This window comes from Copadichromis virginalis, linkage group LG4 (assembly GCF_057382275.1).
Source record: "Copadichromis virginalis isolate Kocher_CV1m ecotype Utaka linkage group LG4, C_Virginalis_male_GT1.1, whole genome shotgun sequence".
In the NCBI taxonomy this organism is placed as follows: Eukaryota; Metazoa; Chordata; class Actinopteri; order Cichliformes; family Cichlidae; genus Copadichromis; species Copadichromis virginalis.
Window position 1 is genome coordinate 2,325,718 of NC_140621.1, and position 26,589 is coordinate 2,352,306.

Here is a 26,589-nt window from a genome sequence, read left to right on the forward strand (position 1 = left end):
TGATTCATTCTTTTTTGTTGAATATAAATCAAAGAAAACTTTGATGAGTTAAATTCGTTCATGGCAATCCAATGAGAATGAGGTCCATCAAACCAACAGCTCTGATAGCGTCATGTATTGCGTATGCTCCACGCCCACCGGATGCGGAAAGGTCCGTTGAGAAGTTAACGAGCGCACGTGGAGTTACTTCTTTGGCATACCTGATAGTGAGGTAAGTAATATTTCTTGATATATTTATTTAGGTTAGTGGAGTGAGAGATAAATACTATTACCGTATTTTCACGACCATAAGGCGCACTTAAAAGCCTTAGATTTTCTTCAAAAAGTGCGGCGCGCCCTATAGCGCGGTGCGCCCTGTGTGTTGTAAGGAGGACGTAGTAGAGAACACCATGAGAACGTTAAAGGGTGAAGTGTGGGCGTTGATCGTATATACCGGGACAATCGCACATACCTGTATAAAAGAACAGGTATGTGCATTATGTGGAACATCGTTGTTTTAACAACCCTGAAAATGGCAAAGAGACACGCTTACGAAGCACAGTTTAAACTGAAGGCCATCAGCTACGCGGAGGAACATGGAAATCGAGCAGCGGCGAGAGAATTTAAGATTAACGAATCGATGGTTCGCAAATGGAGGAAGCTGGAAAACAAGCTCCGGCAGGTCAAGAAAACGCAGCTGAGTTTCCGCGGACATAAGGCGAGGTGGCTCGAGTTGGAGGAAAGACTCGAGCGGTGGATCATCGAGCAAAGAGCGAGCGGGAGAAGCGTTTCGACGGTCACCATTCGGCTAAAAGCAGTTTCACTAGCTGAAGAGATGAACATTGAACATCCTTGCAAGCGTAGCCTCGGTTTTTAAGAATTCGTATGCAGTTCGGCAGCTACCCTCACCTACCTACTCTAGCTTTGAAGTCCAATTATTGGAGATGACTGCATCCACGACCACACTCTGCGTGGTGGTTTATCGACCGCCTAAATATAGCAAATATTTTATCACGGACTTTGCTGATCTCCTAGGCTCCGTTCTTTTTAAGTATGGTTGTGTTCTCATTGTCGGTGATTTTAACATACACACTTGCTGTAAGGATGACTCATTTGCTAAAGACTTCCTTGCCTTAACGGACTCTTTTAACCTGGCTCAGTGGGTTAATGACCCAACGCATGTTAAAGGACATACTTTGGACTTGGTTTTCTCATATGGTCTGGACATTTGTATCAAGGATATAAGTGACGCTGGGATCTCGGATCATTTCCCAGTTATATTTGATACTGGCTTATGCACTAATGAACTACATCCTGCGGCTCCCCTTCGCCCGCTACGTGTAATTAATGCTGAAGCGATGTCAAACTTCTCTATGTCTTTCTTGGATTCTGCATCTGTCACTCTCGACTGTTGTTCTTTTCACTCGGTTGATGACTGTGCTAATTCCTTCCTATCGCTGATTTCTTCAATCCTTGATACTGTTGCCCCCATTAAGATGAAGCGCCCTAGAACCTACTCTCAGTGTTGGCTTAATGACACTACGCGCGCCTTACGTCGCGTGTGTCGGCGCGCTGAGAGAAGGTGGAAAAAAGATAAACTTCAGGTTTCCCATGACATGCTACGGACTAGCCGCTTAAAATTCCAAAGTGCTGCTAAAACGGCCAAAGCGTCCTTCTTGTCCAAAATCATCCTGGCCAATGACCATAACCCCCGTACCTTATTTAAAATTTTTAACTCTGTGGTTAACCCTTCCCCGGACATGCCTTTAATTCATTCTCAGGGTCTTTGTGAGCGATTTCAAACTCACTTTTTAAAAAAGGTCTCATCTCTTAAGTCCTCCCTTCCCCCTGCTTTATATCCTCTCCCCATTCCTGAGTGCATTTCAACTTTCCACCAGTTTGAGCCTGTGTCACTTTTGACTCTTAAGCGGCTAGTTGCTCAAATGAATAACACCAATACTGTGCTTGACATTCTTCCATCTCGTTTAGCTAAGGACTGTTTTGATGTAATCGGACCTAGTATCCTATTTCTTATGAACTTTTCCTTGCTCTCAGGCTGTGTTCCTTTGTCCTTTAAGCATGCTGTAGTCCACCGATTCTTAAAAAAAGAAACTCTGACTGTTATGACCTTTCAAACTATAGACCGATCTCTAAGCTTTCGTTCTTGTCCAAGATCCTGGAGAGACTAGTTCTCTCCCAACTCCAGGCGTACTTGGACACGAACAATATTGCTGAGAAATTTCAATCTGCCTTTAAGCCATTGCATAGCACTGAAACAGCGTTGGTTAGAGTTCTTAATGATATTCTTGTAATCACTGATACTGGACGCTCTATGGTCCTAGTTTTACTGGACCTCTCTTCGGCCTTTGATATGGTAGACCATAACATTTTATTACTAAGACTTGAGCACACTGTGGGTATTAGAGGCACTGCCCTCGACTGGTTTAAATCATACCTCGCTGATAGATCCTTATCAGTTCACTTAGGCACCTTCTCCTCTTCCTCCGCTCCGGTCTGTTGTGGTGTGCCTCAAGGATCAGTTTTAGGCCCTATTCTCTTCTCATTGTATTTGCTCCCTCTAGGTGCAATCTTTGAAAAATACAATATCGCCTTCCACTGTTATGCCGATGACATACAGATCTATTTTGAACTTACTGACGACCTTGCTGTGTCCCTGCACTATTTTCAAGAATGCATGCGGGAGGTCAAAGAACGGTTCCTGAGTAATTCCCTCGTTTTAAATGATAAGAAGACTGAGATTGTGGTGTTCAACAGTAAAATCCCTCGTGCCCAACTCTGTGCTGCCCTGGGTTCCTTTGCTAGTTTTTCTTGTGACTATGTCAGTAACTTGGGTGTACTGCTGGATAGCTCGCTCAAACTCGATAAGCAAGTGTCTGCTGTAGTGAGATCTAGCTTCCACCAACTGCGCCTTATCTCTAAGGCTAGGCATTATATTCCGCATGAGGACCTGGAGAAGCTTATTCACGCTTTTGTGACCTCCAGGTTGGATTATTGTAACTCCTTGTACTATGGTCTTCCCTCTTCTCTTCTTCTTAAACTGCAAACAGTCCAAAATGCAGCAGCCCGCCTTTTGACTGGTACCAGGAAATTTTGCCATATTACCCCTGTTCTAGCTAGCCTGCATTGGCTGCCCATAAAGCACCGTATTCAATTTAAAATATTACTCCTTACTTTCAAAACTATTAATAAATTAGCGCCAAGTTATCTTAGTGAACTTCTCAAACCACATACTCCTGCTAGAACACTCAGATCTGCCACTCAACTACTTCTGACCCGACCCAGATCTCGACTGAAGTCCCGGGGTGACCGTGCGTTTGCTCTGGCTGCCCCGGTACTGTGGAATACCCTTCCTCTCGACCTCCGCGCATCTGATTCCATTGCACTGTTCAAATCACGATTAAAAACCCACTTATTCAATCTTGCCTTTCCCTCTAGTTAATATTTCTTTTATGATTTTATATCATGCACTTCTATGCTCATTTAAATTCTTGTTTGCTCTGTACCTGTTGCTTTCCTATGTATTAGTGACAGTTATCTGCTTGCATATTTAGTACTTGCTTTGGTCCTATTTCTATTATCCTCCTCCTATACTCTATTTTACTTGTTAAGCACCTTGGCATACCCTTGGTTTTTAAGTGTGCTTTATAAATAAAGTTTATTATTATTATTATTATTATTTCCAAGGAGGTCCGTCTTGGTGCTTTCGTTTTATGAAACGGTGCCATTTTTCCATCCGGACCAGGACTACGATAGCGCAGCAACTTCCAGCGGATTATAAGGAAAAGCTGGCCATCTTCCGCTCCTACTGCAGCAAACACATCGGCGACAAAAACATCCAGGCCAGCCACATCACAAACATGGACGAGGTCCCGCTCACTTTTGACATCCCGGTGAGTCACACTGTGGAGAAGAAGGGGACCAGCACGGTAGCGATACGCACAACGGGGTATGAAAAGTCTTCTTTTACTGTTGTGCTTGGCTGCCATGCTAATGGACAGAAACTGCCGCCTATGGTGATTTTTAAGCGAAAGACTTTGCCTAAAGAGAAGTTTCCAGCAGAAATCATCATTAAGGGACATGAAAAGGGCTGGATGGATGAGGAAATGATGAAAGAGTGGCTGAGGGAGGTGTATGTAAGGAGACCAGGTGGTTTTTTCCACGCATCACCATCGCTGTTGATCTGTGACTCTATGCATCTCACAGCCGATGTGAAAAAACTAGTGCAACAAATGCACTGTGAGCTTGCTGTCATTCCGGGAGGCCTGACAAAGGAACTCCAACCGCTGGACATCGGTGTGAACCGCCCGTTCAAAGTAAGGCTGCGAGCGGCCTGGGAGCGATGGATGACCGATGGAGACCACAGTTTCACTAAGAGTGGAAGGCAGCGCCGGGCGAGTTACGCCACAATTTGCCAATGGATTGTAGATGCTTGGGCTAACATGTCTGCTGGCACTGTTGTTCGAGCTTTCGCAAAAGCCGGCATCGTTTCCGAGGAGCCGCACGGCACGGAAAGTGACTCTGACAGTGAAGAAAGTGAACTTGGCATGTTTGATGGAGATTTAGCGCAGCTGTTCAATTCAGACACAGAGGATGAGGACTTCGATGGGTTTGATTGATGATAAAAACGTGAGTACCAAACTTTGTTTTGCTCCTGCTTTATTTTTAAATATGCACACTTGTATGCTTGTGTGTTGTTGATGATGACGATTACCGGCAATAGAAATGTGAGTAAGGTACCGAACTCAGGTTTGCTCCCGCTTTATTTTTAAATACGCATACGGTACTTGTATGCGCCCTATGATCCAGTGCGCCTTATGTGTGTGTTAAATACAGTAATGGCACACATAACTGAGACTGCGCCTTTTAGCACAGTGCGCCTTATGGTCGTGAAAATACGGTAGTTAAAAATTTTTACCTGTGTAGTGTGGAGATTTAGAGGAGATTTATATATAGCAGGGAGGTTGTAGACCCAAGCATTTTTCAAATGTAAGTCGGTGAATTTAATGTTTTTTTAAAAACTTAACCGGAGTCGCTAATTGTTGCAACAGAGCAAAAACTGATGAGGTTATTTTGGTAAGTTCGTTTTTGTTTTTGTTTCTGTCGACTTTGAATGAGGTTTGTTTCATGGTTATCTGCGTTGGTAGGACTGTTTTTCTTCTCTGGAGTTAGCTAACTTTGAAGAGCGGGAAAGCCGCGTAGAGCCGTTACGTCTTCGCATATAGCTCCGTGAATGACAGGTTACTTTCTGCTTAACCGGAGTTGGTGATTGTTGGTAGTAGTGGTAAGACTGACCGACATGGTTTTGGTGATTTTATGAGTGTTTTATGATGCTCTATCTAAAATTCCTGTTTTTGTCAGTGGAGTTTAGTCGCGGGCAACCGCATTAACTGGATTGATGAAAGGTTTAATTCAACTAAACCAGCGTTTAGGGGAGTTAATAACAAGGAGTAAGATAAAATCTGTCACAATAATTGCATGTGCATTTTCTTTTTTTGTAATATATTCACTTAATTTTTGAATTCAGAATGATTTAGGTGGATAATTGTTCGGGTTATAGTTTCTCTGGTGCTCTGCATTAAGGCTGACTAACGGTGCGTTCACACCGAACGCGATAGACGCCCCTAGCTGATCTCGTGCACATTTGCACCTCGAAGCGCGTCCAGCATGAACTGGTCGAGCTTTATATGCAATTTTCACGCGTATGAAGAAGAGATCTGGGAGGAAGTAGTGCCAGACGGTATGTTATTAAAATGGCAGCTGTCAATCTAGCGTTTGAAGAAAGAGTCTCCCTTCTCTATTTGCTGTGGAGAGCAGAGCAGTGCCTAAAGGACGTCCTCACCGTACCTGGGTCCATCAGGTCTTCCACAAGCATGAGCAGTTTGATGAGTTTCACCACTTGCTCCAGAAGCTCCGTCTGGATGACGGCCGCTTTCAGCTGTACCACCTTCTGTCCCTTGCCGAGTTTGAGGAGCTGCTGTCCCGCAGATTTTACCAGCTGGAGCGGTAGACGTGATAAGCGCGAATGCACAAAATGCACCACACAAACTGCAGCGCGTATTTTACTTCGCGCTTCAAAGGCGTCAGTCGTGTGAAGTAGGCAGAAAAGCGTTTTCTCAATGCAAATCTGCTTCCGAAGTTTAGCTGGACCTCCAGTCGCGCTTCATCGTGCTCCTCCATTGACTTTACATGTAAACCTGAAGCTCTGGTCGCGTCTATCGCGTTCGGTGTGTACGCACCGTAACAGTCTTCACATTTCACAGTATGTAGATATTAACACAAATTTGTCAGAGTAATAACTTTGTTTTAATTAATTTCTCTCCCCAGAAATACATCACAAAATAAAGCCACATTCCCATGCTCTGAGATTCTTATGCACCTCCTCAACAATACATGGTAAGTTCATGTTTGCCTTATTATTATTATTATTATGTTATTTATTTTTTTTGGATGATGCAGAAGTTTAATCTCCTTGACGTTTTCTAATGCATATTTCATTTTTTTATCAGTGACGTGTATGTGGCAGTGCAAGCATTGTGTTACCAGAGAGAGCAGCAGGTACAAATTACTTCAACATTATAAACTACATCATCATTACGGAATAGGTCAACATTATCTGTGCATATATGTTAATTGTCTGTGCACATTTAAGACTTGGAGTGGACTGAACACTCATGTCTATAAAGCTCATTCATCTCAGTTTACACAGACAGCTTCAAGTTCAGTAACTTTTAAATGTGAGTTATGTGACTGCAGTGACGTCTTCTCTGAGAGAGATTTTTTTGTCCATATTGGAACACATCTGCGAAGTAACGAGACAGTTAGTTGTGTGTTTCTTGGTTGCCCTTTCAAGACAAATATTTACAATACATTTTATACACACAAGAGGAAGCATCATCCACACACACTTAAAGATTTTAAAGACAGGGTAGTTACACGTGTGGACCCAGTTCAAGTGATAGAGTCCTCTGATAACGTAAGGGCTAGCTGTTCTGAAGATGTATCCTATGGTGAATTTGAAAGTGAGTCAGTGACAGAATGTGATAATAGTGATGTTGAAAATCAGCCCGAACTAATTGAACGGAAATTAGCAGTAATATTGTTGAAATTGGAACACATATTTCATGTTCCAGCAAAAGGATTAGATGAGTTCTTAGAGGAGTTAGTTTTTCTGTTGAGTTCAGCTAGTGTACCTCTGACAAAGCGTACAATTAGAGAAATTTTTAAGAGCCTTAACCTCCATATTAGTCAGGCTGTTATTGAAGAGCTTGCAAATTCTGTATGTGTTTCTAACCCTGTGGCTAAAATATTGCCACTCCTTATAAAAGAAAACTATACTACATACAAAATTTTAGGGTTGTAGAGCCTGTTGAGTATTTTTTATCGATAGACCAAAGGAAGTCATTTCAGTACAAACGCTATATAAGAACCAGTCTATTTACCATGTGGCCTTTTGGACTCTTCCAAACTAAGTATTCCTTTTTCAAACTGCTGCCTAAAAGCTAAATATTGTCATTATGGATTCCCTTTTTTCTTAGGATGACACAATACATACAAGACGAGCATGTATCCTGAAGTCCTTGTGTGTCTACCTGAATGAAGACCATGAGAAACTTGTGAAGGAATATACGGTCAGTTACATTCACAAGTTGTTCTGTGTTATGTAATTTGCTCCAGGAGTTATGGGTAATTTCAATATATGAAATGGTAAAATGTGACACCACGTGTGAATAAAAGATATTGCAATTGGTCCTTGTTTTGTTTCATGTCAAATTTCTGAGGTGTGAAACCAGAGACATAGAATTTAGTAAATATATCAGCATATTCACGCTGATTGCTGAATTCCTTTATTTTTTTCATATGTAGACTCAAACAAATGTATTATTGTATTTTACGTCACAGAACACTGAGGCCAACACTGAAGCCATGGAACAAACTGTGATGGGAGTGTATGTCATACATCAGGAGGGTGCGGAGCCTGGAGATGACCCAGGGAACATCGGTGTCCTGATTGAAGGCGTGGAGGTTCTCACTGGTTTGAGGAGCATTGCAATTGCTTGTGCTCTGTTATTTGGACTGATATACTGTCTGAACCTAAGCTACCCACCGGAGCTCAAATGCACTTTTGAAGTCTTGCAAAAGATTATCATGAAGCTGGATGGACAGAGGTTGTCATCCAAGGCACAGTTTCTAAAAAACAAGCTAATGGGGTGAATGAGCTTGAAACAGACTCAGGCAAGCCAGATATTTTTTTTTCAAGGTTTTTGCAATGCAAATATGTGTTTACTGTTTTAAAGTTTAAAATTGTAAGTTATAAAATGTTCATATAAACTATGTGGTTTGCTCTGCGGCTATTATACAAAGATTGTTTGTTCATAACTTAAAGTCTTATACAGTTTAAGTGTAAACACTGATTTTTGCCAGATGGCAATTGTTACAAAGGCAAATGCACACTGGTTTTCACAAATTGTTTGAGTGGAGCAGTTATACTCAAAATTGAATGTTTTCTCCACACGTTAAATAGCATAAAGTCACTATTAATGGATACAGCCTGATTAAATGGAGGACTAATGTATGCAAGCAACATAGTAATGTTGTAATATTATAGTAATGTTGAATGTTATGTCTGAGCTTTAAATTGTGTTAAAATTCATATTGTTGTTTGCAATGCATATTTTACTACATTTTACGAAAGTTGCTTTGGGGATAATATTTTTTGTCTGCAAACTATTCAACAGACTTATTTCATTTTTATTATTAGGGTTAGGGTTATTTTATTGTATTTTTTCTTTCAGTCAGCATGTCTTGATCTGGAAGTTCTGTGGTCTTAGTATGAGATGGTTAAAGGGGAGAAAGCTAGGCTGAACTGGGATCCTGCCAACTGTTTTAAGAATGTTCAAGCAAAATAAAAGAGATGGTTTTGCAAGTTATCATTTATGTATGTTTCATTAATTTAATTAAAAGTAATGTTTACATAAGCAATACAAACACTAACTGAAACATGATTGGTGTAAGTACTACAGACATAAATTACATTTGTTCATTCAACAAGATTAACATTGGTGTAACAAACAAATATTTTACTAGTTCATGTAACAAGACTGACTTTTGATGTGCCAAAGTGTTTAAACAATATAACATGAATTTAAATTAATTAGACTAACTTGGTACAAACATGTTAACTGAATAAAAATCAAATTAACTGAATGTTAATGTTTAAATTATGTTACACTTACAAACATATTTAGTGTTGAAACAACACAATCAAGATGGATTGATATAACATGATTTGTTTAGATGGAATATAGGTGGCAAGATGAAATTAAGTTCATCCAATGAATTATTTTTTTGAGTGCAGTAGAGACAGAAACCATTCAGATCTGGGACCATCAGCTGACTGATGATGTCACACAGACTGTGTTTTTCAGGAACAGTGATTCTGATGTGAGCCTGCTAGCTGACAGCAGACCTGATGAAAGCACATGTTCACATCTGTGAGGACAGACTGGACTCTTTGACTGCACCTTGGTTCTCCTCAGAGGTCTGTACAGGAGCATGTCCACCCCCACTGAAGATCTCAGTCACTGTGAAACATAGAAAGCTGCTTGTGTGGCCTCTGCCTCACATGTAGATACAGCTACAGGTTTCTCTGTCAGTCAGACTGAAACAGTGTCCTGATGCTGCATCATTCAGCTCTGTGCCCCAGTCAGCATCACTGGGAGCTACCAGTGTTTCTGCCCTTTTCCTGTAACACTACACTCAGCACAGGCTCAGCTGGTATCCAGTGTTGGACTTTGGCTTCAGCTGCTGTGATAGATCCTCTAACATAGATCAGCTCTGCTACATGTTGTTAGATAAGTGCAGCTGCTGTCATGTCCTGATGTTTCTCTGGCTCAGCAGCTTCTCCATCAGAGGTTCACATGGAGCTGATCCAGTATCTCCAGTAACTGTGTTCTGTGCCTCACTGGTTCATCCTTCTGTCTGTGTGACGTCAGTCAGATGTTGAAGTTAAACTCTGTAATCTTCACTGTGTCACAGAGTTCAGTGAGTCCCGTTATTCACAGTATCAATCAGATCATCAGAGAACAGCTGATCAGCAATCAGTGGTGCCAACAGCGCCTCCTGTGGTGAGAGGATGCAATAATGCAATGTAGCATTTTTCCACTCAACACTTGCAGTCATGGAAACTGTCTGTTGGATCTGTGTGACGTTGCTTTCTTGGTTAGAGTTCCTCACAAATGTCCAGATGATTCTTCTAATGAGGCGTCGACCATGTTTGCAGCTCTTTGGAAGAAAACGTCGCCCTTTGCCATCCTTACTTTTCTTTGACTTCTTCAAATGCAGCTGAACTCCAGCTGGTATTTTCTTGGACTTTGCAGCTGTTTCTGGTCATCAGTTCATTCCTGCAAACCTCTGAAGCTGAACAACAATGATGCTGCATTGCTGGCTGATCCCAAAAGGTTGATTCTGTTCATCTGGACGTTTTCAGAAACGTTTGCTCACTGATCAGGTGACTTCTTCAGTCTCAGCTGACTGCAGCTTTACAAGCTTACAAACAGCACATTTGCACAATGACTGAAAGCAGCAGCACCTGATATATATGATACTAATATAATACATATACATATATAATCCATACTAATGATGAAGGAACTGAGCTCACAGTCCATTGTTCATTCAGTGAACTACTCAGTTTATTTTGGGCCTCAGAAATGCTCACTCTGTTTGTACATCACTGTCAGCAATAGACTCATTCTGCTGTGTGGACAGGAACACATGTGACATCACTTCCTGTTTGTTTGTGACTGAAGAGGAAGAAGTTTACAAGGAATCATTTAGAAGAGTTTCAAACATCAACTGATTGAATCCATGAATCTGAAAACGTGTTTGTGAGTGAAAGAGACAGACATGTACAGACTGAACTATCTGTTCAACAGTCAGAGTGTTTCTGTAACAGGAGACACTCTTTACACTCCACTCAGCACAGGGACACTGAGCCACCAGGAGACCAGAACCTAAACCCAGGATAAAGAGTTTGAGTGAATGTGGTGTTGAAGGTGTGGAGGTGGATCAGAGTGTCAGAGGAGACTCTGTAGAAGGACAGAGTGCCAGCAGGACAGTCCACATACACTGCTGCTCTGTTAGAGACAGAGGAGGAGGAGGAGGAGGAGGAGATGGATGTTTTTATTCTATTGTGCCAGACATAACCAGGACCATCATCAGAGCAGACCAGACTCCAGGAATGATCATTCCATCCAAACAAACAGTCATCTCTGCCTCCTTTCCTTCTGATGCTTCTGTAACTCACTGATATATAAACGTCTCCTCTCCACTCGACCTCCCAGTAACAGCGACCAGTCAGACCATTTCTACACAGCAGCTGAGGACGAACATCAAATCTGTCTGGATGATCAGGATATGACTGAACCTCCTCCACACGTGTCACCTTCCTGTTGTTGTCAGACAGTTGGAGGTTTGTGTGCACTGTGTTTGTGTCGATTGTGAGTTGACAGGAATCTGATGGAGAGAACAAACACAATCCAGCTGCAGTTATTGATCCATCATCTGTTCATTGATTGACACTTTGATGATGACTCCTGACATGATGAAGATGGTTGAATGTGTGCTGCTTTGTTTTCATGAATCCCATTAAAAACACACTTACACTTCCTCAGACCTGGTCTCAACCATCGGACTCCAGCAGGCTCCACCCTGAAAGGAGGAGGGGGGTCAGAGCAGCACAGTCAGCATGCACACATGGACATTACATGGCTCTCACACACACACTGTTACACACTGAGCTCAAAGCTCGGCTCCACTGTTTTATTCAAAGAAATCTACATTTATTTATCAGCACATTTAAAAACAGCTTGAGCCAAAGTGCTGCACAGAGTAGAGAGAAAATAGGAAACATACACAGTAATGACTATAAAGACTGGTCAGGATTGAAAGCTACAGAGTACAAATGTGTTTCCAACCGGCTTTTAAAAATGTCCAGTGTTGGTGACGACCTGATGTGAAGGGCGACTGTTCCAGAGTTTGGCTGCAGCCATCGATAAAGCTCACCTCTGTTTTTACGTCTAGTTCTGGTCAGAAGCTGCTTATCTGCAGACCTGAGGGCTCCACTTGGATTCTTTTGTTAAAGAGAGATAAGATGGAGCCAATCCATTCACAGATTTAAAGACAACCAGATCTGGAAGTGGATTCTACCACGTACTGGTAACCAGTGGAAAAAGCTGGTGATGGGTCGTCTAGCACAGACCCACCGCTGGAACCAGACAATTGATGAGGGAGAGAACTGTGACAGCGCCGTTCCTTCACTTGACCTCAGTCGCTCTCGTCTGCTCCCTCGTAACACTGCTCTTTATTGAGCTTACATGAATATGCACAAGTTCATTATGACGTCTTACACAGGTATGAACAAAGAGTACCAGTCTGTGCATAGTGTGTGTGTGTGTGTGTGTGTGTGTGTGTGTGTGTGTGTGTGTGTGTGTGTGTGTGTGTGTTCCAGATGTGACCCTGTGACCCCAAAGCTGGTGCTAAGAGTCCAGCGGTCCCCCTAACAAAGGGCTCTTATACTTAACCAGACACAGAGTAGGTGTCCTCCTACACCAGGGGTCTCAAACTCGCGGCCCGCGGGCCAATTGCGGCCTGCCGGACGATAGTTTTTGGCCCCACCTTAATATGAAAATGTAATGTTAGTTTGATAATGTATGACACTTTACAGTGTTGTGGGCGGAGCTGAATTAACCCACCAATCAGGGTGGGATATGGATCTCAGGGGACACCAGCCGGGCTTGATGCAAGCAGGGAAACATTTCTCAATGAGTCAAAGTTCCAGCAGCGTTGCCCTGGAGTGTTTCTTTCTTTCCTGTGCCTGGCTGGCTTCCTCCTTTCTATTGGGCAAACGCCGACATTCGTGTATACTCAGTCGCTCTTGATGAGACCACAGACATCACCGACACTGCCCAGCTCCCAATGTATGTCCGTGGTGTTGATGACAGTTTTGAAGTGATGGAGGAGCTGCTCACAGTAATTCCAATGCATGGCCAGACCACCGCTCAGCAGATATTTACAAGCTGTGTGATGCCATTGAGAATGTTGGTTTGCCATGGAAGAGGTTTGTTGGAATAACAACAGATGGAGCGCCATCAATGACAGGGAGGAAACATGGACTGGTGGCACAAAACAAACTGGAAGAGGAAGGCGTGGAGGAGGCCATTGCTCTGCACTGCATCATCCATCAGCAGGTCCTTTGCAGCAAATGCCTGAAGTTTGACAATGTGATGTCTATTGTTGTGAAATGCATCGACCAAATCAGATCCAGGGGCTTAAAGCACCGAAGGTTCTGTGCTTTTCTAGAGGAAATGGAGTCAGAATATGGGGATGTGCTCGACTTCACTGAGGTACGTTGGCTCAGCAGGGGAAATGTATTAAAGAGACTTTTTGAGTTGAGAGCAGAAGTGAAGCCTTCATGGAGAAGGATGGAGTTAGTGTTCCTGTGCTAACTGATCCCAAATGGCTCATGGACTCAGCTTTTCTTGTTGATATGACACATGAGCTTAATGTACTGAACAAGACGTTACAAGGCCAGGGGCAACTTGTCAGTGCTGCCTATGACAACGTGAGAGCATTCTCCACAAAACTGGCGCTCTGGAAAGCTCAGCTCTCTCAGACAAACCTTTGCCATTTCCCAGCATGCAAGGCACTCGTGGATGCAGGCACACCATTCAGTGCTGACGAGTATGTTGATGTCATTTTGAGGCTACAGGAGGAATTTGATCACAGATTTGCTGACTTCAAGACACACAGAGCCACCTTTCACATTTTTACGGACCCCTTCTCCTTTGATGTGCAAGATGTCCCTGTACTGTCAGATGTACTGTCCCTGAAAATATTCCTGCATGTGTGATTGTTCATGTCTCATCTGCATGAAACAAACAGGAAGTGAGTGAAGGACACAGGAAATGTTTCCAGCTCTTCCTCCTATATCAGACATTCTTCATACCTGAGAGTGTCCAGTCTCCAGCCTGGATCCTTCAGTCCAGCCGACAGAAGCTTCATTCCTGAGACACCAGGATGATTGTAGCTCAGGTCCAGCTCTCTCAGATGGGAGGGGTTGGAGCTCAGAGCTGAGGCCAGAGAAGTACAGCCTTCCTCTGTGATCAGACAGCCTGACAGACTGCAGACACACAAAACAACAATCAATCTGTCAACAACCGTTTTCTCTTTGTCACAATAACATCTATCCATTTACATCCATTCAATGTAACTTTATTTAAAAGTGACAATACCCAACGGACAACAACAGTCATCTGAAGCTGTTTAACAGTGTAAGGTGACCGCCTCCAATATTAGAGAGAAAGCCCCAAACATCAGACAATTGTGGAGATACAGAAATTCTTTTATTGCTGCCATATAATCTGCATCATTATAACTGCATTAATAATGTTCTTTACAGCATTATTCCATCTAATAATATTTCTCACAGTATTGATATTGCATTAAAGTTGTCTATTGAACATGTTCATTTGAGGATCCTTCCATTATGTTAACTTTTATTACAAGTACGGTCAGAAGTATTTCATACACATTGCATATTTGTGCTTATTTTGAGTTGATGTTCGGTTCATTAAGGGTCTTAAGCTTCACTGGCGTGACTGTCCAGGTGATACATGCTGAGGGAAACTAGAACATAGAAGGATAACTGCAATGCATGCTTACAATACATATACAGTGGGGCAAAAAAGTATTTAGTCAGCCACCGATTGTGCAAGTTTCCCCACCTAAAATGATGACAGAGTTCAGTAATTTGCACCAGAGGTACACTTCAACTGTGAGAGACAGAATGTGAAAAAAAATCCATGAATTCACATGGTAGAAGAGCAGGAGCAGGAGCACCAGCCCCCATCATGTACACTTTCTACAGAGGCACCATCGAGAGCATCCTGTCGAGCTGCATCACTGTGTGGTTTGGAGCCTGCAATGCGTCCTGTCATAGAACCCTCCAACGCATAGTGAGAGCTGCAGAGAGGATCATTGGTGTCTCTCTCCCCTCCCTCCAGGACATTTACAGCACCCGTCTCACTAAAAAAAGCCCTTTGCATAGCGGCTGATCCCACGCACCCAATGCAAAGCTTCTTCAAGCTGCTGCCGTCGGGGAGGAGACTGCGGAGTCTCCAGGCCAGGACCAGCAGGCTGAAGGACAGCTTCATCCATCAGGCTGTCAGGAAGCTAAACTCCCTCCCGATTCTGCCCCCTCTCCCCTCTCTCCTCCACGGTCTCACTGAACTCTGTCACACACACACACACACACACACTCTCTGACTCACTCACTGGCCTGCACCAGTTACCAGTCACTTTGTGGAGCATTGGACTGCCATTACCTCATAAGACTTTGTTGTTACACTTTCTCTTACCGTACACTACTAAATCTCCATTTGCACTATTTGCCTATTTGCACTACTCTGCCTGGTTTACACTCAATGTCACTTACCCATTATATTGTATATTGTATAGCTTTCTTGTTATATGTAAAATTGTATTTATTTAAATTTTTACTTTTTAATTATTTTACTTGCATTTTTAATCACTTTTATATTTAAATATATTTAAATGTTCATTTGCTATTTATCTAGGGATTGAGAGTAACGCAATTTCTATTCTCTGTATGTCCTGTACATGTGGCAGAATCGACAAATAAAGTTGACTTTGACTTTTGACTTTGATGAGACGCTCCACAGTGACATTTCCACACTTTGGAGCTTCTGAAGTGCAGATGTTTGGAAACGCTGCTCCAACGTGTGGTTCAAACACTCAGATCACGTGACCTCAGCTGCCACAGGTGGCATACCTGCTGCTTCCATGTTAGCATGTTAGCTCCAACAGGTGGTCAGTGTGAGAGCAGAAGATGATATCAGTGACATCCAAACAAGGAAGGAAGAGACTGTTGAAGGCAGCGAGCAGTGACTGCTGTGAACAGTGTCCTCACACTATTTTCTCCCTGTGTCAGCATACATGAGGCTGCTTCAGCTGCAACACACCACAAACACCTTTATACAACTAAATATACTGAGAGCACACTGCTGTGGTTGCTGTGGTAACATCCATATATCCAGCTGTTTGGGGCCGAGTCTGCTTCCTCATCCTTGGTTCAACCCTCAAAGTCTGATGTGTTTTTTTTGTGATTTGGTTTTATTTGTTGTTCTATACACTGTGAAACAAAGCTAGAAGCCCCTGTGGTTCAGCGGGGGACTGAAACCCAGGACCCAACCTGCTCCAACAACAGTCAGAAGGATTTTATTAAGTCTCATTTTCTGTTCATTAGGAAAACATCAATAATGAAGAGCACATGTTTATAGAGGCACATTCAGACCAATGACAACAGTCCATTCACACTGACCTCCAACTTTTTAAATGTGAGTAAACACATCATGGTTCTGGTGCTGACGTGGTATCAGGGACAGGTGATGATTTTGAACTCAGTCTGAGGTTTGATTACATTGAACCTGCACTGCTTTATCCTGTTTATGACACATTTATACTCAAAGTCTCAGCTGGATAACAAAGAACGAGGAAAAACACATTTGTTGAGAGAATTGTTAACAAATGTGGTGAGAGTGTTGTAATAGTTACAGACAGAACTATGATTTATTTATTTAAATGCATTCCAGGACGTTTTTTACTCACGCTATGTCTCTTCCACGATGTTATTTTTCTCTCCTACAACGTACGTTACAATTACATTAGCATGACCATTTATCCAAATTAGGCGATGACATCATTTAGCGACTTCCAGCGACTTTTAGGACAGCCAATAGCGATTTTCCTTACTGAGGAATTGGCAACACCAGGAGCAGTGGGTGGATGGCAGCATCATCATGAAGGATCAGTGTGAGAACACATCATCATCCACAAAGAAAACCAGTCTGAGTGTCTGACGCTCTTGTTAGAAAGACGCAGTCGCAGCTTGTGGGTGCAGTTAGCTGGTTTGCTAGTTAGCTGCTCTGCTAGTTAGCTGGGAGCTAACTCACTCGAACATTTGATGCTAAACTGTCTAAACTGTGTGAGCAGCATTCATTGCTGCTCTGTGTTACTCTCCAGCCTCTCTTTCACTTAGTCCTCTCAGTTTTTTCCTCCTTACAAACTAGAAAACCTTCTTTTTCAGCTTCTCCTCCACACCCGAGCTGTGGCTAAGGTGCTACCAGCACGCAGGCTCGGTGTGTACAAATTCATGGGCTGCGTCCTCCTGAGGACACATTTGTAGACAGATTACGTCACAGCGACGTACCGAAGGCTGTCCAAATTCCTCTGAATGCAGCCGACAAATGCGTCCTCCTTTTCCCCGAATTTGAAAGATGGGTCGGGTGTGTCCTTCGTGGCCCACCATATCCCAGAATTCATAGTGCGGCCCAGCCAAACTCCAGCTTCCAGTAATGGCGACCGCTACTAAGTTTTAAAATTACTCTTATTAATCTTCCTGGGTCACAAAATAAACTTTTAACATATTTTCAGGGGAGAATGTGGGTGTGTAAACTTCAAATATCCGCTCGGTTTATCAAGATATCGCATATTTGCAAAAGTGCAAAAGTGCTTCGACGTTTTCAGCGACGTCTGTTACCCAGCTAGTCGAGAGCTCGAGGGTCACTGAAGCCGCAGAGAACGGCACAACTCCTGGCACATCATTTTCAGATCACCGCGGACTTTCACTGCTCAGGTTAAAAGTAATATTAGTAACATATGACTGAATCTATATCTCACTTAAAGCTTTCTGTAAATGAAAGAATCAGTGAAAATGAGGCACTTCAGCTGATTTTAAACAAAAACTCTGAACATAACCTGGTCCAGACCAGGTTATTGGTTCAGCATCAGTAACCACGGTGATGTAGCCAGGTAGAAACAGAGCTAGACAGACAAACATTTATGCTCACAATCACACATCTCCAGTTAACCCAGCATGCATGTTTTTGGACTGTGGGAGGAAGCAGAGAACCTGAAGACAACCCACACAGGCCACACTATCACTCTTATTTACAGAATTATAATCTAATTAGATGATAAAGTAATAAATTATTTGGTATTTTAATGAAAATACATTTTAAGCAATAGTTTATAAGTCAACAATTATAGTTAAATAAAGTGACAAATCAAACAGTCAATAAAACCTTCTACAGCTGAAATTAATGTAGACAATGTTGGGGTAAAAATCAGAGACGATAACTACCAAAATAAAACAGGAAGTGAATAACATTCAAGCTCACTTTAAGCGCAACAGTCAAACTCTGTTTTGTATTAATCTATTGTTTTGAATTTTTGTTTACATTTTATGTTTAAGTGAGGCAATGAGTCATATCACTATGACCAAATACACAGGGAGTGCAGAATTATTAGGCAAGTTGTATTTTTGAGGAATAATTTTATTATTGAACAACAAACATGTTCTCAATGAACCCAAAAAACTCATTAATATCAAAGCTGAATGTTTTTGGAAGTAGTTTGTAGTTTGTTTTTAGTTTTAGCTATTTTAGGGGGATATCTGTGTGTGCAGGTGACTATTACTGTGCATAATTATTAGGCAACTTAACAAAAAACAAATATATACCCATTTCAATTATTTATTTTTACCAGTGAAACCAATATAACATCTCCACATTCACAAATATACATTTCTGACATTCAAAAACAAAACAAAAACAAATCAGCGACCAATATAGCCACCTTTCTTTGCAAGGACACTCAAAAGCCTGCCATCCATGGATTCTGTCAGTGTTTTGATCTGTTCACCATCAACATTGCGTGCAGCAGCAACCACAGCCTCCCAGACACTGTTCAGAGAGGTGTACTGTTTTCCCTCCTTGTAAATCTCACATTTGATGATGGACCACAGGTTCTCAATGGGGTTCAGATCAGGTGAACAAGGAGGCCATGTCATTAGTTTTTCTTCTTTTATACCCTTTCTTGCAGCCACGGTGTGGAGTACTTGGACGCGTGTGATGGAGCATTGTCCTGCATGAAAATCATGTTTTTCTTGAAGGATGCAGACTTCTTCCTGTACCACTGCTTGAAGAAGGTGTCTTCCAGAAACTGGCAGTAGGACTGGGAGTTGAGCTTGACTCCATCCTCAACCCGAAAAGGCCCCACAAGCTCATCTTTGATGATACCAGCCCAAACCAGTACTCCACCTCCACCTTGCTGGCGTCTGAGTGGGACTGGAGCTCTCTGCCCTTTACCAATCCAGCCACGGGCCCATCCATCTGGCCCATCAAGACTCACTCTCATTTCATCAGTCCATAAAACCTTAGAAAAACCAGTCTTGAGATATTTTCTTGGCCCAGTCTTGACGTTTCAGCTTGTGTGTCTTGTTCAGTGTTGGTCGTCTTTCAGCCTTTCTTACCTTGGCCATGTGGCAAGTGGCATCTTGGCAGCTGCACGCTTGACTTTTCTCAGTTCATGGGCAGTTATTTTGCGCCTTGGTTTTTCCACACGCTTCTTGCGACCCTGTTGACCATTTTGAATGAAACGCTTGATTGTTCGATGATCACGCTTCAGAAGCTTTGCAATTTTGAGACTGCTGCATCCCTCTGCAAGATATCTCACTATTTTTGACTTTTCTGAGCCCGTCAAGTCCTTCTTTTGACCCATTTTGCCAAAGGAAAGGACGTTGCCTAATAATTATGCACACCTGATATAGGGTGTTGATGTCATTAGACCACACCCCTTGTCATTACAGAGATGCACATCACCTAATATGCTTAATTGGTAGTAGGCTTTCGAGCCTATACAGCTTGGAGTAAGACAACATGCATGAAGAGGATGATGTGGACAAAATACTCATTTGCCTAATAATTCTGCACTCCCTGTATATTTCATCTTTTCAGTCAGAAATAATCAATTGATCATATTTTTATTACTAAATGTTTCTGAAAATCAAATTCTGATATCTGAACAAAGAGCTCTGTAAAAACCTTCAGCATACAGGAATCGAACTAGAAGGTTTGGTGGATGAAGCACTGCTAAAATAAAGATTTTGGACTCAGGAGCAGATGGGACATTTCATTGCAAATGAAAGACAGAAAGTGAACAAATATCACTAAAAACCCCAGACACTAATTTCTACATTAAGACTTTTTTAAAAATCAATTTCCTGTTTATGCAGTAATAGAAATCAGGTTTAACGTGATCATCATTGGAAAATTTTAAATCCTGACCTGAGAGTTTCCATTTTACAGTGTGGACTCTTCACTCCAGCAGACAGAAGCTTCACTCCTGAATCCTGCAGGTCAGAGTTACTCAGGTCCAGCTGTCTCAGACTAGAGGACTGGGAGCTGAGAGCTGAGGACAGAGCTTCACAGCCTCTGTCTGAGAGGTCAGGGACAAACAGCCTAAAAAACAAAATAAAAACACAATTTGAAAAACTGTAATTTGATAACAAACTGTTATCAAATGACAAGTTAAATGAACTCTCTGACCAGTTACAGAGACTCAGTCTGGGGGAACAGAAAATATTTTAAAAGTCCACGTGGTAAAGAGATTAGAAATGTGGCAGATGATTATAACTTTAGACTAAAAAGGTCCCTCTCGCTCATATATTTGTTAAAACAAGAATAAACACTTATCTTGATTTGCTTTGAATTTTTATTGACTTCTTATGCTGATTCATAAAGAATATGACTTCATCTGACCTGAGAGCCTGAAAAACAATCAAGCATGCATGACTGAATCTGCCAGCAGCTGCAGATCCTTGGAGCTGTACTGGTGATGCTGATTGTAACATATAGAAGTGAACTCCTCTTCAGCTGAGCAATAAGACCAGAGGAGGAATGAGGGAGTTGATCACCTATGGCTCCATCACAGTCTTTGAACGTCTTCAGTCAGTACAGAATGATGCTGCGAGGCTTTTAACCAGCACATGAAACAGACTGGACATTACTCCAGTTTAATCTCTTCACACTGGTAACCAGTTCATTTTAGGCTTTATTTAAAGTTTTAGTCCTTACTTTAAGTCCCAGTCTATATTTCTGACTTTCTACAATCCTACAGCTCTTCTCACATCTGAGATCTTCCAGTTAAAGGCTGTTACTGGTCCCACTAGCTCATTTATTCAGACTCTAGTATTCAGAGTGGCCTTTAACTAGTTTTAGGCTGTATGATGTTCAGTGTTTGCTGTTTAATGTTTGTATCTTCTGTGTTTTTATTGCCTGTTTCTGTTGTAAAGCACTTTGTGGTTTTTCACCTGTGAAAGCTGCTGTATAAATAAAGTTTACTTACAGGATGATTCTGGATATGACTTTGATTAAAGCTGAAGTCCATATATGTCTAAGACACTGACATTTACTGCTGCTATCAAACATTAACTATAATATACTGTATTTAGTGCTGATGACCATTCAAATAAATATGTTTAAGTTTTTAAGGGTCCATCACACATTACACTGTTTATGTTATAGATAAAAGCCTGATCACATGTTTACTTACAGAGCTTTGTTGGAGGCTTTGACCACTGGCAGCAGCCTCAGAAGAGCCTCCTCTGAAGCAGAGTATTTCTTGAGGTCAAACACATCCAGATCTTCTTCTGATGACAGTAAGATGAAGACCAGAGCTGACCACTGAGCAGGAGACAGTTTACCTGTGGAGAGACTTCCTGATCTCAGGGACTGTTGGATCTCCTCCACTAGAGAACGATCATCCAGTTCATTCAGACAGTGGAACAGATTGATGCTTTTCTCTGCAGACAGATTCTCACTGAGCTTCTCCTTGATGTACTGGACTGTTTCCTGATTGGTCTGTGAGTTACTTCCTGTCTGTGTCAGCAGACCTCGTAGGAGAGTCTGATTGGTCTGCAGTGAAAGACCCAGGAGGAAGCGGAGGAACAAGTCCAGGTGTCCATTTGGACTCTGTAAGGCCTTGTTCACAGCACTCTGGTGGAGAGATTGAAGTTTTAGTTTGTTAAATAGTTTAGACCATGTAGAGGTTGTTTGTTGTTGTTCCAGCAGATTGAGTCCAGAGTTGATGAAGGTCAGATGGACATGAAGAGCAGCCAGAAACTCCTGAACACTCAGATGGATGAAGCAGAACACCTTGTCCTGGTACAGTCCTCTCTCCTCTTTAAAGATCTGTGTGAACACTCCTGAGTACACTGAGGCTGCTCTGATATCGATGCCACACTCTGTCAGGTCTGATTCATAGAAGATCAGGTTTCCTTTCTGCAGCTGATCAAAAGCCAGTTTTCCCAGAGACTCCATCATCTTCCTGCTCTCTGGACTCCAGTGTGGATCTGTCTCAGCTCCTCCATCATACTTGACCTTCTTCACTTTGGCCTGAACCACCAGGAAGTGGATGTACATCTCAGTCAGGGTCTTGGGCAGCTGTCCTCCCTCTCTGGTTTCCAGCACATCCTCCAGAACTGTAGCAGTGATCCAGCAGAAGACTGGGATGTGGCACATGATGTGGAGGCTTCGTGATGTCTTGATGTGGGAGATGATCCTGCTGGCCTGCTCCTCATCTCTGAATCTCTTCCTGAAGTACTCCTCCTTCTGTGGGTCAGTGAACCCTCTGACCTCTGTCACCATGCCAACACAGTCAGGAGGGATCTGATTGGCTGCTGCAGGTCGTGTGGTTATCCAGAGGCGAGCAGAGGGAAGCAGTTTCCCCCTGATGAGGTTTATCAGCAGCACATCCACTGAGGTGGACTTTCTAGGGTCAGTTAGGATTGTAGTTTTGTGGAAGTCCAGAGGAAGTCGACACTCATCCAGACCATCAAAGATGAACACAACCTGGAAGTCTTCAAAGCTGCAGATTCCTGCTTCTTTGGTTTCAGTAAAGAAGTGATGAACAAGTCCCACCAAGCTGAACTTTTCCTCTTTCAGCACATTCAGCTCTCTGAAAGTGAATGGAAATATGAACTGGATGTCCTGGTTGGCTTTGTCTTCAGCCCAGTCCAGGCTGTATTTCTGTGTTAAGACTGTTTTCCCAATGCCAGCCACTCCCTTTGTCAGCACTGTTCTGATTGGTTCATCTCTTCCAGGTGAGGCTTTAAAGATGTCTTCTTGTCTGATGGTTGTTTCTGGTCTGTCTGGTTTCCTGGATGCTGTTTCAATCTGTCTGACCTCATGTTCATCATTGACCTCTGCAGTCCCTCCCTCTGTGATGTAGAGCTCTGTGTAGATCTGATTCAGGAGGGTTGGGTTTCCTGCTTTAGCGATGCCCTCAAACACACACTGGAACTTCTTCTTCAGGGTGGATTTAAGGTTACGATGACAAACAGCAGCTGGAAGTTCTGAATAATAATAATAAAAATACAACTTTAACAATCATATTTTACAAAATGCTGATGACAATTTCTGACCCACTGAGAAATGACTGAACACACTGGTGTCACAAGTCTCATTTATCCAGCAGCTTAAATCTTTAGATAAATCCTCTTACTGCTCTGCAGACGGTCAGCCAGCTCCTCCTGCTTCATTCTCCTCAGGAAGTCCACTGTGATCTTCACAAACGCCTCTCTGCTGTTTCTCCTCTGCTCATCATCCTCCCTCTGAAACTCCAAGCACTGGGGCTTATTTGGATTCAGAGCCTTCTGGATCTTCTTCAGCTCGCTCTTCACAAACGTGATGATGTTGTCCTCCAGCAGCTGGAACAGAATACTTTATGAATGACCCACCACTCTGAACTTTAGTCCACACAACATCCACTTCTTTACGATCAAGGGGCATATCATCCGCGAACTCTTTACCAATTATAGGTTTGACTTTATCTGATTAACTGAGACTTTGTCCACAACTCCATGATCCCAAAACGTTGATGCTGTTCATATGAATGCAGCGATTTCAGTGGGAGAAACATTTCACTGGTGTTCAGAGCTGAACTACCAACAGGTTGATGATCAAAGCCAGAAACTTGGAGATGTTTCAGGTGACAGAGTTGATCGTACAGACAACTGGTCTTAAAGGTTCACTCTGTTTACGCATACAGATCAGTATTTAAGGTTTGACTCTCATCATCCACTGGGGCACAAACTGGGCGTCATCAGGACACAACAACACAGAACAAACACCATCCCCACAGACACAGCAGCCAGCGAAGCAGAAGAACTTCACATCAAGAAGGTCCTGAGTAAATGTGAACGCTGGTTTGAGGGCGGAGTCAAGGAGGCCATTTATGTGAAAAGGAAAGACCATCTCTGAATGGAGGAGGGGCCTAAGGGTACATTTGTCACCATCTTACATGCTGTGATTGCAGCCATTCCCCAGCTCTCTGTGAACTGGACTCATGACCATTGATCAACAACCATTGATCAATGGTCCTGACAATATGCGTACCAATGATCAATGAACTGACCTCCCAGCCCATTGTTCCTTCAGTGGGCTGGTTTCAGTCATACAAATGTCCTGTTTATAAGATTGAAACCTGCAGTCAGCTGAGACTGAAGAAGTCACCTGATGATGATGAAACGTTTCTCCCACTGAAAACATCCAGATGAACAGAATCAAGCTTTTTGGGATTTACGTACCTGGATGATTGAGCATCAAGACACAACTCTGTGACTTTTCTCAGATGAATAAATCCTCTCCTCCAGCTTTGTTTACATCTACCAGCCCTGTGGCGCTGCCCAGGGACAATAATCTATGTGAGAGGTGGAAAGTCATACAGGTGTCTGCTCCTGCCTTCAGTTATTTTATCTACTGTGTGTCAACTGGCTGAACCTCCTCCAACTGTCTACTGTCTCCCTAAACTCAACAATGACTTAGTGATCTATCCATTCTCTGACCAAAGACATCCTGCTGCAGGAGGTTAACATAGCAGCCAATGATGATCCCACTCACTGTGAACAACACATTTGGACCTGATTTGCTGCTCTGGTTTACACGTGAACTTCCACTGCTGCTGTCACCAACTTGAGAGGCTCTACAGAAAAACTGGACTTGTCCATAAAAATCATAAACTACATTACAAGGACAGCATTGCTCAATCAACTCTAATTACTACTGACATGTTATCTCTTCTAACTAAGGTACAGACACTCAAACTTGCTGCTTTCAGTGAGAAGTCAAATGTCTGAATATGAGCTGGAAGCTGCTGAGAGTCCTCCTCCTTCCCGTGGGGTTTACTTTCTCTACTACTTTCACTATAAACACGCCCCTTTCATGCACCTGCAGAGGGCCACCAGCAGATGGAGCTGTCTTAAACAAATCCACTTGGATAGTTAGCTGTAGATGATTTTCTCAGTATGATTGTAGGACTTTGAGTTATTCTTTAGATTTATTTAAACTCTTATATTGTGCACAAGTGTTGAGCGACCCATAATTTCTCTGTACTTTTCATAAGAGCAGCCAGACTTTCAGCTAGTTTTTGTTTTTTAAGAGCTCAAAGTTATTGAAGAAACAGTTATTCAGCTTCATTCCCACTGATCTCGACTACAAACTGTTTCACTTTGGTTTCTGTTTAAAGCCTCGATGTTTAAAACGTTTCCCTGTGATCACATTTGCACCGTCTGATTTCAAAGTTTGTTTCTTTTGGTCATTTAGTCCACAGAGTCCTTGGTGTTCTGAAAGGGACCTATAAATAAATGCATTATTATTAATATTAATAATAAAGTAGTTGTTGTACATGTACAGACCATAAATATGGAGTCCAGCTGTGTTTGATGCTGCTGGGCAGACTGACCACTGGGAACCTCTGAGCTCTGCTGCTCCACTCTGTGGAGGAACCATGAAGGATTAGATCAACACAGGATAAAGATCCAGGAGTTTCTGCTCAAATAACTTCATCTGAATCAAGTCTGTCAAGTTTTAAACTCTCAGATTGTGAACATATCAGTAATTTTCAGTCTGTTTTCATGGACGTCCTTTCAGTGGTGATGTCAGGGATGATTTTGAAGAAGCTCATCAAACTGAACCATCAGCAGATCACTGCTCCAAAACCAGAACATGATCCGAGTCTCCCTCCACCACCAGAACACCAGCTTTACTAACGTGGTAGATCAGTGTAGTACAGATCAATAACTGATGAGTCATTTGATCAAAATCACTGAGTGCTTCACGTCTGACCCTCTGATGCTTCTGTAGACATTTTGCATATTTAATGAATGTCTGACAGTTTTACATTCATTCTATGAACACAGTGGAAATGTTGTGTTATAGTCTCCATGTTGTTTCCAGCATCATAAATTCTTAAGTTCAGAAAATTAGATTCTTTCTTCACAGCTGAAAAACAACAACATTTATTCTCTATTGAAATCTGCATCGTCCACTCCAAAGGTCACAATCTGAAGGTAACATCTGGTTTTGTTCCCTGTGGTTAACTCTGAGCATCAGTATGGTGGGATTTATCCACTACATCCACACCACTGTGGTTCAGTGTTGTCCTGATGGAGTAACAGCAGCCAGTATGATCCAGGCTTTAGCTGCTGGGTCTCTGTGTGACCTCTCAGACTGTTTAACAGATCAGACACAAAGAGAATCAGAGCAGCTCTGTTCTTTAAAGACAAACATGAACCCACTCAGGTCACACTTTCCCCACAGATATGAGCATCACTGTCCTCAAACAGCAAATGACCAAGTCGAACATTTGGATCTTTTCTCTTTCATTGTTTTC

The 26,589-nt window shown here is 42.4% G+C and overlaps 2 protein-coding genes across 3 annotated transcripts; one reads left to right on the forward strand and one right to left on the reverse strand.

The window, feature by feature from the left end:
* LOC146710539 (uncharacterized) lies at nucleotides 1–8,927 on the forward strand. Of its 2 annotated transcripts, none has more exons than XM_085453101.1 (5): nucleotides 1–211; nucleotides 6,325–6,393; nucleotides 6,507–6,555; nucleotides 7,536–7,628; nucleotides 7,900–8,927. In XM_085453101.1, exons 1-5 carry the CDS (start codon nucleotides 72–74, stop codon nucleotides 8,209–8,211), a joined length of 663 nt encoding a protein of 220 aa, XP_085309227.1. In that variant the 5' UTR covers nucleotides 1–71; the 3' UTR covers nucleotides 8,212–8,927. The 2 variants fall into 2 exon arrangements, with proteins under 2 accessions (XP_085309227.1, XP_085309228.1); XM_085453102.1 differs by lacking the exon at nucleotides 1–211 and adding an exon at nucleotides 4,965–5,073.
* LOC146710540 (protein NLRC3-like) lies at nucleotides 8,427–25,845 on the reverse strand. The gene is made up of 7 exons (XM_085453095.1): nucleotides 25,613–25,845; nucleotides 23,422–23,626; nucleotides 21,472–23,272; nucleotides 20,205–20,378; nucleotides 14,006–14,179; nucleotides 11,663–11,709; nucleotides 8,427–11,514 (listed from the first exon to the last, which is right to left on the reverse strand). Exons 1-7 carry the CDS (start codon nucleotides 25,613–25,615, stop codon nucleotides 10,976–10,978), a joined length of 2,943 nt encoding a protein of 980 aa, XP_085309221.1. The 5' UTR covers nucleotides 25,616–25,845; the 3' UTR covers nucleotides 8,427–10,975.
* Nucleotides 25,846–26,589: the final 744 nt, after the last annotated feature.

What these genes read in the sequence shown, in the direction of transcription:
- LOC146710539 (XM_085453101.1), top strand. Translation starts at nt 72, where the DNA reads ATGAGAATGAGGTCCATCAAACCAACAGCTCTGATAGCGTCATGTATT. An exon ending in GTTACCAGAGAGAGCAGCAG is followed by an intron (nt 6,556 to 7,535) that starts GTACAAATTACT and finishes CTTTTTTCTTAG; the next exon opens with GATGACACAATACATACAAG. An exon ending in AACTTGTGAAGGAATATACG is followed by an intron (nt 7,629 to 7,899) that starts GTCAGTTACATT and finishes TTTACGTCACAG; the next exon opens with AACACTGAGGCCAACACTGA.
- LOC146710540 (XM_085453095.1), bottom strand. An exon ending in TGTAAAATGGAAACTCTCAG is followed by an intron (nt 14,180 to 20,204) that starts GTCAGGATTTAA and finishes GTGTGTCTGCAG; the next exon opens with TCTGTCAGGCTGTCTGATCA. An exon ending in GAGACCAGGTCTGAGGAAGT is followed by an intron (nt 11,515 to 11,662) that starts GTAAGTGTGTTT and finishes TCTCTCCATCAG; the next exon opens with ATTCCTGTCAACTCACAATC.